At 41.5% G+C, this 15,206-nt stretch overlaps 1 protein-coding gene across 1 annotated transcript; it reads right to left on the bottom strand.

The window, feature by feature from the left end:
* Positions 1 to 43: 43 nt before the first annotated feature.
* Positions 44 to 12,303, bottom strand: wnt7ba (wingless-type MMTV integration site family, member 7Ba). Its single transcript, XM_080887917.1, has 4 exons — positions 11,923 to 12,303; positions 10,573 to 10,799; positions 5,448 to 5,719; positions 44 to 2,477 (listed from the first exon to the last, which is right to left on the bottom strand). The coding sequence occupies exons 1-4, from the start codon at positions 12,003 to 12,005 to the stop codon at positions 1,998 to 2,000; spliced, it is 1,062 nt and encodes a 353-aa protein (XP_080744043.1). The 5' UTR covers positions 12,006 to 12,303; the 3' UTR covers positions 44 to 1,997.
* Positions 12,304 to 15,206: the final 2,903 nt, after the last annotated feature.

Here is a 15,206-nt window from a genome sequence, read left to right on the forward strand (position 1 = left end):
AAAACAAATAAAATACAGATTTAGTTAAATTTCTTTAAGTTATAGCTATGCTTTTAGGAAACTGTTAACCAAAAGCACCATCAAGACAAATACAAAATACTTGCACTTTGTTTTACACTACCCATGTACTGTCTATAAGCACCTTCCATGTACCTTTTTATTTTTATTTTTTTATAGGGGACCTATTATGCTTGTTTTCCAGCTGCATATTATAATACTTGGACTCTAGAGTAGCTTTGAGTGATTCACAGTTCAAAATAATCATCATTTATCTTGTATTCATCCATTTCCTTTAATAAAACCCTCTCATTAAGTCAACTTTCTTCTGATTGGATGCCAATTTACAATGCCATTTACAAATACAAGATTTGTCCCTTAGATGACCATATTAGGATGCCCCCTCTCAGTGAATACTACACAGAGTCGAAGTTGGAAAAACACACTAAAACTAAGTGTTTAGTGCAGTCTGAAGCAGGATTTCAGGCTTCATTAATTGAAAACCTTTCCATGTTTAATATGAGCACCCACCATTGTAGCATTATATATGTGATAGAAAACAAGGAAAAGCACAATAGGTCCACTTTAGTGGTTTCCACTTGCCTTTGCATTACTTTGATTTGACAACTAACTATTAGAGCCCACTCTGAGTTATGAAGGATCATGTGAAGATAGACGATCTGGTCAACTTTTGATAAAACATGTAGAATATTTACAGTTTAGGAACCTTGAAGAAAAACAAAAATTCCAAATAACTTAAAGCTTTTCAATCTGTATACAATGATGTCAGAAAGCACTCCTAAATAGTGACTTTCTTTCCACCTTAAATGACATAAAGTGCCACGTTCCTCATATAAAAATATACTCTTCAAAATGTTTTGTAAGTTATATAAAGCCTAAATAAACATTTCTGAATACATTAAGGGTTCTGTCCAAAAATAGCTTTGAGGCCTTTGATCCTCACATACCCTCTTCCGTGTGGTTGGGGTACATGCCATCCACCCAGGCAGGCCTAAACCGCGCTGGAAGGCCTTGTGTAAGCACAGACCATGAATGTGGAATTCCACGTTTCTGCCGTTCATGGGAATGCTGGATGTATCTGAACCTGATTGCACCTCTATAGAGTTCCAATGAGGCTTACATGGTTTTCACAGAAGTCAAGAGCCTTCCAAAAACAAAACAGTGAACACAGTCAAGACGAGGTGCCGTTCAAACTGACAAGTACGGTGTTTAAAAGTACTTCATGTGTATTTTTCTGCCTCTTTGGTTCTTGGCATAGGAAAGCATCGGCGGTGAGTGTATGTCCATGACCCAACAGCTCCCCAAAGTAACCAATGTCTCATGACATAAAAAAAGAAAACATAACCACGTGAGTGCAAAAAAAGAGAATAAAGCACTAGTAAGTTGCCCTTTATGGGAGGAAAAAATGGAAAAAGATTATTTTTGCTGTTTAGTTGCTGTAATTGAGCTTCCATATGACAAAACCATTGTGGCCCGCATGAATTAGAGAGAGGAAAAAAAATGCCAGAGCACGTGAATTTGCTAACCATCCTCTAAGTGTGAAAAATATTTTGACATAAATAATTCATTTTCAGTGTTCAAACTGAGTACAGTGTAGAGCTGAACGCATTCCGCTGCAATCTTACTTCATAGTATTTCCAGTTAGCGTGTTCCAGACGTTTTCCAAGATCCAACAGTCGCCTTTCTCTTCTTCTGTGGAACATCTGTAGGATACGTCACTGATATTATCTTAAAAATCCTTTCACTGTCATGTCACTTTTACTCTAGCATGCAAGCAGTTACGTGTCTTAAATATTTATGTCTGTTGCTCCCAATCAAATTCCACTTTGTTTTCCATTCCAGATGGGATGTCAGAATGTGCAAAATGTAATAAATACCTCCAAAATTCTTCACTTCCAATTCCAGCTTCTCATATTCCCTTCCCTTCGTACCCTTGTCCCTTTTCCCTTCCTTTCTCGGTACCCTGCCTCATTGTTTCCTCACTTGCAAGTAAAAACCTCTGATTTCTCACTGCATGTGTTGCACTTGACGAAACAGCACCAGTGGAACTTGCAGTTGCACTGCCAGACTCGCGTGTAGTGGTGTGTGTTGTGACCCCGACCACAACACATCACGTTACAGCCGTCTGCGAGGCTCGAGGTGCCGTTGCACAGTCTTCCTCTTGTCCCTGTGCTTCCTGTGGCCCTGTCCTCTTCGCAATAGTTGGGAGAGCGCTCCAGGTACACCAGGTCTGTGTCTGTGGGCTTTTGGTAGCCTCGAGCCTGTTTGAGACGCAGGAAGGAGGGTTGGCGAAGCCGCGTGGCTCGAACTGGCTCTACTTGAACTGCATCGCTGTAGCGTTCCTTCAGCAGGTTACCGATCTCTCTGAAATTTGGCAGGGTGATCCAACAGGTCTTAGTAGTACAGGAACCAGATACACCATGACACTTGCACTCTAGCTTCATTCTCTCCTCCAGGATCTGAGCGCACAGAGAGTAGATCTTAGGTTGGTACACATTAATCATGGTGGTTAAAAGCCTAATCAGTAGGATAAGTAACAATTAACAATAAAACTTGGCAAAGAACTTAAGAAAGAGTATTTTGAAAACACAGGTCTTACAATAGAAACTCAATGCAATAAAAATGAATTACACCTGAGATTGCTTACACACAAGAAATCTCATTATCATGAGAACAAGTGTGGGACTAATAAAGGTTATCTTATCTTATCTTATCTTATCTTATCTTATCTTATCTTATCTTAACAAACTGAGTAAATCCTTGACTTCCAGTTGGCCTAACTGCCGGAACATCCCCCACTCAAAATAAGTTAAGGGAACATTTGGTCATCAAAGTCAGTTAAACTTCATGGATATAAACTTGCCCATTTAGAAAGCAAAAACCATTCTGATTTAATCTGCTTTAGTGCCAATGAAAGTGACAACAGGTGCACTGGAGAGCCAACAAGACAGTCGCCACAAAGGGAATGGTTTTGTAGGTGCTGGCCACAGACCATTCCTCTCTCCTCATCCCACCTGACTGAATTTTCTTCAGTTTTGGCTACTGCTAGTGTCCTCGGTGGTGCTTGGGGGTGCTGGTACGTAAATCCTAACCCATTCAGGGTTGATCCATCCAAGAAGGGTTGCTGTATTTCCTAGCACACTCTCAACAATGTGGAGGAGATACCAGGAGATGGACCGTTACGCGAGGAGAGCTGGACACGGTTGTGTAAGAACATCAACGCACTAGCAGGTCTGGTATCTGCTCCTTTGTATGAAGAGGTGCAGGAAGTTCACTGCCAGAGCCCTATAACATGAACATGAAAGCTATTTATGCATGTTTTTCTGAGCAAACACTGTCACACTGAGCACATGTGACAGATGCAGAAGAGTATGGAACTGGTGTGGCAAACGTTACGCTGCCTGCAACATCATACTGTATACAGGGATGAGGATAAGGAGACAGCAATGGTCTGTGGGCATCACCTGCAAAACCATTCCCTTTTCGAGGATCGTCTCCACATGTTATCACTTTGATTTTAATCAAAGCAGATAAATTCATTCAAAGTGGTTCATGCTTCATAACTGAAACTTTAACTGATTTTTGTGTTATACTATGATAATGAAGTGTTCCCTTAATTCTTTTTTTTTTAGCAGTGTTGATCCCCCACAGCCCTTTTAATGTTGAAGCTATGGGCTGTCTGTCTGCTTGGCTGCTTTATGGCTTCTTATAGAGTAGAATTGCCAAAGGAATTGAAAAATAGGTTGGAAAAACATGGAGAAAGATCAGTAACCGACTCAAAAGCAGTCAAAACACAGCTGCAGCACTAATCAAGAGTAACAGAGCCAGCCATAGTGCCACTAACCTCCTGAAATGTCACCACAGACCATAGTCTGTAGACTAGTTAAAATCTGAGAGGTAACTTTTGAGCCTCTGTTTATCTTATCAGTGAAAGTCAGAGTTTGTGTGACATCTGAGACAGTGCGAAAGGACGGTGCACACTCTAAGGATGACTTCCAAAAAAGGTCCTGCTTGCTCTTCCACACAAAAATTGGTTTTAGGAGAGCATTCTTTGGTCAGATGAAGCCAGATACATTTATTTGCCTTAGATAGGTTCCAATGTGTTTGGCGCAAACTCGTCCGGGACCCCCACACCAGCAGTGAAGCTCCAAGGTGATACGGGGCTGAATGAATGCAAAGGAGGTTGAAGAGATGACATTTATAGATGGGCCATGGCTACCCGTGGAAATCCCAAAATACCGGCTGACAAAATGACTGGCAGAAGACGAATATTCCAGCATGATAATCATCCAAAGCACACAAAAGTTTCTAAAGGAAGGAAAACTCAAAACTATGACCAGGCCAAGTGTATTGCCTGATTGGAATCCAGCAGAACACCAACAGCTGAAAGAAATGTCTCTGAAGAACGGCACAGCATCTCATCAGAAATCTGTGTGACACCGATATTCTTCATGCCAAAACGGATCGAATCTGTTATTAAAAGTTGCTGCTCTGGTTTCCTGTATTTTGAATAGAATCGGCCTGTTTTTAATTTCACATGAGAACAAACACTTGACCATTCAACTTAAAAGTAAGCAGCTAGTACAAGTTCATCATTTTGAATAATTCGACATTTAATTGACGTTGCGCGGGGGTGTACACACTTCTGTGTGTTGCAAATGGTCATTTTAAATTTGCAGGTCCATTGCTTAAAATGCTTAATAGCATTCGCTCAGCCTTCAAGTCTGTCTGTTCTGGTGAGCTGGGTTTTCTGTGGGCACTTCAACTTTCAGCACAGCAACATATAGGCCAACTTTATGTCAAAACCTGGGGAAAATAACTCATACCCCCGAACTGTAGTCTCTAATTAACTTTACCTTTGCTGAGACCACAGAATAGCATGTCAGCCCGAGAAAACTGACCAGAGCCGTTGTGCAACCATGCATGTATAGAGTTACATTGTGGTTTGAGCCAGATTTATATTATATTGCCATACAAATATTTTCAGATGACAAAATTGACAGGTGACTGTTTGCCTTGGTGACCGAGCTGTATTTTGTTTTCGATGCATTTTCAATGTGAGATGACTTAAAGCTCATAATTACATCATGTTGTAACTTGTTTGTCTACAGCTCTGGTCTTAAGAGAAACTCTGTCTTTCCCCTCGTGGTTATCGCATTTTTGGAAGTCCCTCCAGTCGGTTCAGTATTTGTGGTGGCGCAGAAGTGTGGTCTTTGGTGCTGCCGCTGAGAAAGGAGGCGGGGGATAATATCCTCAACTCTGACTTAATGCTTATTAATTCATTGAATGGGCTGTAGGCCTGTGGCACAGCTCTATTTAGGAGTCGTCCTTACCAACGCTCACGTTTTATGTCACACATCGTTTAATTATTATTTGCTTTATTGTTTAGTTTACAACTGGTCAGATAGAGTTTTGTGATCATGTGTTACCTTTCGCCCGGCCTCATTGTTGTGCAGGTTCATCAGCCTCCGGGCGTTTTTCTTGATCTCGCGGGCGTCCATGAAACGCCGCGAAAACTCCACGCCGTATTTGACATCAGCTGAGCAGCCTCCCCATTTCCAGCCCTCCTCCTGGTCATTGTAGCCCTGCTTGTCCTGGTCACAACCACACTGGCTCAGATTGCCTTGGCTACACGCTGCGGTTACTGCATGGGCAACTCCAGCAGCCGTGATGGCATAAGTGAACGCTGCTTCCCTGCTGCCTGAAGAAATAGAATCATGTTAATATACCGAATCCATTGTTATTCCAATATTAGGTTCATAGAGATGCTGATGGGCGTGAAGGAGGCCATCATTAGTCTGAAAAACCAGACCTATCAGAGAGACAGCAGAAACTTTAGGAGTGGCCAAATCAACAACCTGGTTCACTCTTAAACAGAATATATGCACTGGCCAGTTCAGCAACACCAAAACCAACACAGAAGAAAACTGAAATATATGTTTACATGGTCAAGAAAAACCTCTTCACAACTTCACAACAAAGTCAAGAACAGGTGGACCTGTTGCTGTTGTCAAAGTCTACAGTCAAGAGATGCAAAAATCTAAGAATCAGAGTGTTTACACTAAGGTGCAGATTGGTTAGGAAGACCAGATTAGACTTTCCCAAAAAACATCAAAAGAAACCTGCAGAGTTCTGGGAAAGAAATCACTGGACAAATGAAACCAAGATGAATTTGTACCAGAATGATGGGAGGAGAAAAGTATGCAGAAGGAAAGGAACAGCTCATGATCGAAGCGTACCACACTATCTATCAAACATGGTGGAGGCATTGTTATGGTATACTGCAAAAGCAACCCAAGAGTTTCTCCAGGCAAAGAGAATGGTCAAATCAGTCACCTGATCTTAATGTAGTGGAACATACCTTTCAGCTCATGAGGACACATCTGAAGGGATTTTTAACATTTCTACTTGAAAAACTGAATTGAACTGAGCATTGAAAGATTTAACAGAGAACCCTTCAATACTATATTCATTTTTATCAAGGCAGCAACCTGACAAGATGTCAGAAAGACATTATTCTCTGTCTTTCTGACATCTCTTCAAATGCTCTTAGCAAAAAGTGTTGCTATCAGGAAAAAGTTGGGCTTAAAGACAATATAGCATTCAGCATTTCTGGACTGTGGCCCATGTTTGTAAGCTTAAAGGCTTACAAACAAAAGATCTATTTTCTCGGGACACCTTAAAGCTTCAAGGATTCCTCCTATTAGGCTTTCAAGGGGTAAAGAGTTAAATCAGGACCTCTCCAAAACTAGCGTTCTTTTTTGAAAAAAAAAAAAAATCATTTGAAAACACATTTTATGTTTTTGGCTTTTAAACTAGGCTGAATATTTGGCATTTGCATATGCATTGCTTGTCTTGTTTTAACTTTTCCTTTTTATTATTATTTTATTCTCTTTTAGCTGTGAAGTCTGTCCTAAGGTCCGTCCAAGAAAAGCTTGGTCACCGTGCATGCTTTGTAGTGTCCTTCTTCTGTTTTTTTAATGATTTGATTTGACTTGACGTCAAATAACACGCAAGGCAAAAATAAAAGAAAACACTTCTGTGTGGGCAGACAAAAGGCCTTTCAATTTTATGGGGTTACCCCAGCAGCCAAACATTTGTTGCATTTCACGACAAGTTCTCTAGTCCCTCGTTTCCAGCTTTCCGGAAAAGGCAAAAGCCCTCAAAATGTATTGATGTGCAAAGCTGGGTTGCTGCTCTTTGGCTTTAGAGAAAAAAAATATTCACTGCTTTAAGGACATGATTAAATATGAAAGAGAGCAGTGGTGTATAACAGTATTTGTTAATGCCTTCCGTAAATTTACTGTAAGAGGCAAAATAATGAGCCTAAGAGTAAAGGCACAGTTTCATAACTCCATCTTTTCTCCGTAAGCCTTGTTTCATGCTCCATCGCTGATCTGCACAGTTAGTCGGTAACTGTTGAAGCAGTGATCACCATGGTGAAGAAAACACAAGTGACATCTACTGGCTGACTGGAGGAGCTTCTTTTTTCTTTAAAGATCAGCACTCGCAGTTACTTTGCTTAATGTTTTTCATCAATGGGATTTCTCACGCAGCTCAAGTGTCATTCTGTCTCTGTCTTAGGCGGTCCGCATCATTCCAGCAAATGATACCGCTGTGTGTTGCATGTTGAAATAATCTGTGGCCAGGCTCGACTGAGATGTGCCCATTTCCAAGCTTTTTGCGTGTCACCAATTGAACTTCAGAATAAACACGTTGATATTTATGGGGTGGGGGAGGGGGGCAGAAAGGGGATGGATTTATTGGCACAGAAGCTGGTAACAGGATATCCCCGCTCACCAATCAGGATAATGCCGGGCCTCCGTTCTTCTGAGCAGCCCCAGAGTATTAATCCATGGCGTCTCTGGTGGAGGCGATTCTAATGGCGCGCCTCCAACCTGACAAACTCGCTCTCGCAAACCATCAGGCCTGCGGTTCGCTCGTTCCATAACTCAAAACAAACTCTTTAGTCGTCTCTCATCAGGCTGAATCTGCGACCCATTCGGATATATTGTATGGTTGAGTCTTTCTCCAGGCATCAGGCGCATTCAATAGCCAAACAGCCATCTCTTCGCACTGTGATTTGTTTTGATTGTACAGCAGTGCATGCAGGGTTCCATTGTTGCCATCCAGCTGCTGGAGCTGACTTCAATTAGTGGTTTTGCATGAATTTCGCTGGTCTTTCTCAACATTTAATGAGTTCACAGGCTCAGCAGGTCAATCAAATAAAGTGGTGGATGGCACATTGGCCACATGAGAGGGGGCTAAGACCCTAGCTCACATTTCTGTCTTTAAGACTAAAGAAAATGGGTAAGAATCAGGTGACAGATGTGTGTGATTTTACAAGAAATTATTTTACAACCCCCCCTCCCCCCAAAATATCTAGAAAGCTCACACATTTGTTGCAGCCTGCTAACTAGTTTACTTCTTATTAAAATAAAGTCTTTTAATTGTTCCTCATGGAAAGGGCGCGAGGATCAAAGTAAGGTCTAGAGCGTCTCTCTGAGTCTTGTTCACACACCACAAAAGAAAAGAGACATTTCCTCTGACAAAAGAAATAAAGCGATCCAGACGTCTCGTCTGCCCGTCTCCCATGTTGAAGAAAGTGATTGCTCCCAGAGATGCTAGATTAAACGTGCATCCAAACCCACAGCGAGACCGCAACAAAACAGCTCCAACTACAATGTGATTTACATGAGAGGTTCACATTAGGAGCAAACACGCTCCTGTGAGGAATAAAACTGGGAAGAATGAGGACTAAAAGCAGGGAGGTGTGTTCGTGTCTGTGTTTATGCATCGCTTTCAGAGATGGACCTAAAGCGAGGCTTCACAGAGAAAGTCTTTGCCCCATCAACCACGATGCATGGCAAGCAGAGTCGCTTAAATCCCCTTTGGGAATACTAGCAAAGCCGTTAGAGTTGGAGTTTGTTCATTCATTGTTCTCTCGTGTGTGGAGCTCCAAACAGAAATGCCTTCATCAGTGCTCCAACTTTTTCCTCTCAGCGCTGACAATAGTGACAGGACGTTCAAAGGCAACACTAGAAGAATGAGAAGAGATTCTTGTGGCAAGAAGAATGGCTTCGTCTACGCACTGATGTTCAACTTTCAGTGATGGGAAATCTTGGCTGGGCTTGGTTTGAACAGTCCACCTGTTATCACATCTATCATTTCCACCTGTTGGACCTTATTTAATTTAATCAGACTGTTGTAAAATGTTAGCCAATAAACTTTCTTCTGTCACCTTTTTACTCTCAATAGGTCATATTATATTAAATATTGTCAATCTGTACTTGATACTATGTCAGTATCTCAAACACCCCTGTCTCGTCCTTGAAGCCGTTCAGTCTCAGCCTACTTTTCACATATTCTACAATCTACAAGCAGCAACCTCCATGGTAGAACTGGAAGTGTAAAACACTGCTGTTCCTCTAAAGGCCACTAGGGGCTGACTCCAAAAGATACTCATGGTGAATAAGTTGGAAATTGTGATTTGGAAATTTTTTGTGGAAAACCCCCTCAACTTGGATTTACCATTCAGAAAAGTCGGAGCAGACCAACATACCCTGAGATGGCAGCAATAAACATAAACAGTAGAAAAACGGTAAACTTCTCATCTGTACTACCACTATTCTGTATTTTTGACTCACTAAATAAGCATTTTCAGAGCACTCAGGCTCTATCCATGAATGTGTTTTGTAACACAAAAAAATATATGCATTATGCAGTGTTGCTAGTAATACCTGCATGGCTCTACCTTGCTAAGAACCAAAACAAATGCTGTTTTTCCTGTCTTTTTCTGGAATGTGCTAACTCTGGAGTGATGTCACTCCCAAGTTTTTGACTAGAACGCATACATCAGTCCATACTGACTCGGTTTTGAAATAACCAGCATTAAAGATGAAATTAACAATGTTTAGAGCATGATACGAAACACGGATTAAGTCTCTAAAGCCAATTTTCCTCTTCATAACAACTGTCGGAAAGCAGAATATTTCCTAACTCACCTGTTTGGATCTTTTTAAGACTTAAAATTTGGGACACGGCCTCTTTGATTGAAATGAGCATTGACACACCTCTGCTAAGTTACTGAGCTGAGATTCTTGGTATGTTTGCACTAATGGTGTATACATAATTTCCTTAGGCATTATTAAAGGATTCTGATTCTGGTTATCTTGGGATTAACTGACAAACTATTTTGGCCAGCTGTGATGTCTATCTCATGAAATATTTTTTGCTTCAGTATTAGAAATTTAAATTCTAGCATATGTTAGTTAGCACAGATTTTGCAGGTTCGTATAGCAGTATATTTTGTGGCTGTAGCTTGCTAACCAAGTATGCTACCATTAGCTGATAACTTATTTATTGACTTGCTTGTCTTTATGTAGTCACCTCTGGCTCAAAAAATCCAACATGGTGCAAGCAGAACAAAAACTTATCTACAATCTTTAGGTAACCATGCAGTGGCTGCCTCCATCTTTTGCATACAGTCTATGTGTCTATGCAGAGAAAAACTGTTAATACTTCTTGTAGAAGCTGACTTTCAACCAGACTGACCTACTCTCAGCTCTTGTCCAAACACGGTCCTCTCTCCCAGGGCTGAGCAGTTCCACCGGCCGTAGCGGAACTGGTACTGACACTCGTTGATGCCCAGCTGGGCACCTTCACCAATGACGATGATGGCATCGGGGCGACTCTGACAGAGGGCTCTCTGACGTGGGGCCAGTCCAGGTATCTTGTTGCAGATGATGTTGGCACCCAGAGCTACCACAGAAGACAACGCCCTAGGCAGAGAGTAATGGGGCTTAGTGAGAGAGAACAATAGAAATTATGGAACTGAAATCTGAGTGAAATCAGAAAGATCTGAATTCTTCCCCCAACTTAAACCTTGCTTGGGTATCAAGATGTTATTGTCAAGAGGAGAAATGGGTACATTTGTCAAGATAACTAAATAAAAACATAAGTCTTATCATGTTTGATTTAATGGACTCTTATATAGACATAAGAAAGTGCCGTATTTAATTAGAAAAACTGGTTTTCAAATTCAGACATTTCTGTCCACCTCTCTTTCTCTATATTATATAAAACATGAACCAGCACAGCTACTTTAAGGCTTCAGAACCTGCCCTTAATATGAATGAGAGGCATGTATGGTGCAGCAATCATTCTCTCTGTGAGGGTCTGGGTCTTTTAATGTTGTAAGAAAAGAGCTCATTACATAGGCCTGGGCCTGTGGGCAAAGCGTGGAGTAATCCAAAAATGAGGCTTTTCCATATGCTGCTTTCCAATTATGGCCCTTGTCTGACGAGGTGCTTCTATGACAAAGTGGTTCTGGTGTAATGTGTAAATCCACGAGGGCAGGTCATCTCATCAGCGGCGCACACACTAGGACGTGCACAAATCTTGCCGATTAAATATTGGCTACATGCATACACTCAAGCGAATTCATTCAATCTTTATGACTCAATATGAGACGGAAAATGACACACGTGGCCATATGTTGAAGGAAAAATCCACAGCTCTTGTTCCTTGGCAGTCTATGATAGGATAAAATGAAATTAACTGTACGTCACAAATCACGCATTTCCTCCCCATGTTTCCCGTATATTGAGGGACTGGATAGTCCAAATTTCATTTTACCTCACTTTCTAAAATAAAATCTCTGCCACACCAGAACGAGATGCAAGCACGAGTCGGATTTCTTCATTTTGCAAAGTCAAATGCTGAGCTAAAAATAATAATCATTATAATAAAAAAAAAAATCAGCTGTAATAAATAAACACCTGCACTAAAAACAAAACTTCGCTCTCTGTTAGTCCAATTTCCCTGTGCGTAATTGGCTAATTTGCGCACAAGGCACTACTACCTGCTGGAGAAATTACATGTGTTCATTCAGAAGAAACCTACAGGTAGCTACCGCTGGTGAGGATGAGGAAGATCTGTGGGTAGTAGACGGACAGCAGCGCACTGCGAGATGAGATGATGAGCATGGTTGCGCATTGAACACAGCTTGATTTGCTCGCTTGGGTTTAAGAAAAAAAGGGAGAAGAAGAATTGAGAACAAATGTATCCTTTTTTTAGAGTCCACGCAAATGCAGAGCTGTTCGTCTTCTTTAGCTAACGGAGCCGTGGCTGTCGGCGGCTGTTCCCAGCTCCGCTATCCGTGTGTTGTTGGAGATGAGAGTCTGCATCCCTCGGCCGATGTGCGCTCTGCCACCTGGACTGAAAGCGGGCTAGGTGTTAAAGGCGAGAGAGAGAGAGAGGAGAGAGGGTAGGGAGGGGGAGGCAGATGGGATTCCGGATGTCCGGATGCGTCTCCAAAAGTGAGACTGTTAAAGTATTTGGAGGGGAGAGAGACGGTGGCCTTTTTTTTCCCGGTGCACCAGCCCCCGGGATGAGGCTGCATACCCTGCATCCTTCTGTGTCCCACCCCCTACACACCTCCTACCCACGTCCGTCCACGCCTCTCCCACTCTGCTCTCTTTCTCGCGTTTTTTAAAATATATTTTTTAAGGTTTTTTGTTTGTTTTTTTTGTTTTTTTGTGGCAGTCAATAGTTAAATGTGTTTCTCGTTATTCCTTTTTGTCCTCATCCCCCCGTTGTGCTCGGACCCGTGACCACTGCAGGGTTACAGTTAAGTCCAGCACATCCAAAACTCAACCAGTAATATTCTTAACTCTGAAAAACAACAATGCCAGTGAATAACTGCATATTTGAATTACCCAAAATTGGTTTCAGTGTTTTAAAAATAATAATCTTCTGGGTTTTTGGCAGTGTATATACATATATATTTTTATTCTTATTTTTTTATTTATTTATTTTTTTGGAATAGCTTTTTAGCGACTGTCTGTGGGTATCACCAAACAAATGGCTTTAATAACCATTACTTGCACTCCCAAAGAGACAACTCTTGGAGTTCCAGTTTCTCTCAGCTGGTTGGTGTTTGCTGAAATGCTTCAGATTTGCAGTGTCTCCGACTCTTCAAGCTTCCAGCTGTGTTGTGGTTGTACCCTCCGACAACACGCCCTCATGTGGTGACATGAAGGAACAATGTCACTCAGCTACATAACCGGTGCCAGAATGCGCAGCAGTTGGTGTTGCATCTGCAGAGTTACAGAGAACTGCTGTAACTGTTTAACAAAAGAGGTTTATAGATTAGTTTTCAGTGTGGGCAAGCAGAAAATAAAGATACTGATTAATCGGGACAATTTTCTGTGTGGTGAATGCATGCAGGAGTGCAAACAAGGGCAAACACTTGTACTTAAAAGTGCTGTGAAAACAAAAGATCTTCACCAGCACTCGGGCTAGGCTTTATAGGTCTGTCTTACAGACTGGACGGAGAGGAGGGGAGAGGATAAAGTGCATATTTTCCTGGCTTGCTGACATTTTGCAGGCCGAAATGGAGCCTTTCAAAGATTTACTTGAACTGATGAAATGACCACAAGGAGATAATATTGATAGAAATCTGTTACTGAACAGGGTATCAATCATGTGAACAAAACTAAGTGGAATAATTGAGGGTATTTTTGTGGAAACGAACCTCTTAATTTAAATTCCCTGTGGCAACCGGCGAAAGATAGCAGTGATTCAAATAAAATACCTTTCATTCCTTGGCTCGTGTCAGATGGGCCTGATGGTTGTGCCCACTCAGACTGTGTGTGTGTGTGTGTAACTTTAGCTGCAGGCAGATATAATGTAGCTACATGCAGCCTTTCCTGTAAACTGGACCTTTCTGTGTATGTGTTCAACACTTTTTCCCTGTCTCATGCTCCCTCGCCCTCTCTCTTTCTGTCTAAATAATCCCCCTAAAACCACAATTTCCAAAGCCAAGATAGCACTTACACAGCATGCACTCAGTGTCCTGGCGCTCGCGCGGCAATATCTGTTTCTTTTCATATTTCTGAGCAGAAGGCGAGGTGAACGGGGAGACACGAGAAGCACGGGGCCACGCAGGAATTCCTCATCCACTGCTGAAGCTCGAGTTTGTGATGTCAGCAACTCGAAATCAGACCGAATTTTGGTGCGATTGTGTCAAGAGTTTGATGGGAACTGATTTTGTGGAATTGTTCACGTCATTTACGATGAGCGGCGGATCTGGAAGTCAGGCGCGGAGGGAGCAGCGGAGGGCTCGAGCTGGAAGCAGGCCTGAAAAGTCCACATTATTCATAGTGTCTGCAGGGCTCTGAGGGATTTTGGGCCTTTCTTTTCCTTAAACCCCAAATCCTAGATGTCAATGAAACAATATTGTAAAATATAATATTAATCATTTGACAAATGATCTTACATTTTTCTGAACAATAGCAAACACACACAGGATCACACTCAGAGCACCAAATTCATGTGAAACTGCTTCACAGTCACCATGCCAGTCTGAGTTGACTCAGTGTAGCCAATATTATCCTTAATGTCTTTCTGAGCTTCATCACCAGCATTAAAACATCACTGCAACCTCTCTATTTATATATCACCTCCACCAGACATGTCACATCCATTCCTTCAGAGGATGAAATGTGTCCCTGCCTTAACGTTGCCTTTCACAGCATTTCATTCTGCTCCTTGTGTGCTAAATTTCTCACTCTAACTTAAAAGTAAACTGTATAGAAGAAGGTACTTTTTCTAATGAAATGTAAACTATTGGTGGGTAAAGATGTCGACATTTTCTACTTCATGAAGATAGTTATGTTGCAAGTTTTTCCTCACATCTTTTTTTTATAAGTCCCAGACAGTGATGGTGTGATGCTTTAGCCCAGCAGGGAGTGATATATTGTTTTATTTCTAGAAGCTTTGGATGGCTTAGCAATCATCCAAAGTATGTGTCCACCGTCTTTTCTCTTTCTGAGGGGAGCTATTGCTGTCTGAGAGATCTTCTGCCCAGTATAATGAACCCTGTGTGTTATTTTACATCCAATAAGCTGTTTGTTGGTGTTGTTGCTCATATAGACAGTGTATTAGTTGGGAGGGACTGATAAATTGTGCATCTATTGTACTGTAGCTCTGGATATTGGGCATTGATTGCTATTATTTTTTTAAAGTGGTATTTTGGGGGATTTTTTGTGACAATGACTGTTCAAAGTGACAATAAGAGACGCATAAAATAGCTCAGCTTCTATTAAAAAACATCTTTGCTTTGTGTTGTACACATAAAATCCTCCATGACTTTCTTTTAATAAATGTAGTGCTGAAGCCAGGGA

This window comes from Rhamphochromis sp. 'chilingali' (assembly GCF_963969265.1).
Source record: "Rhamphochromis sp. 'chilingali' genome assembly, chromosome: 7".
Classification (NCBI taxonomy): Eukaryota; Metazoa; Chordata; class Actinopteri; order Cichliformes; family Cichlidae; genus Rhamphochromis; species Rhamphochromis sp. 'chilingali'.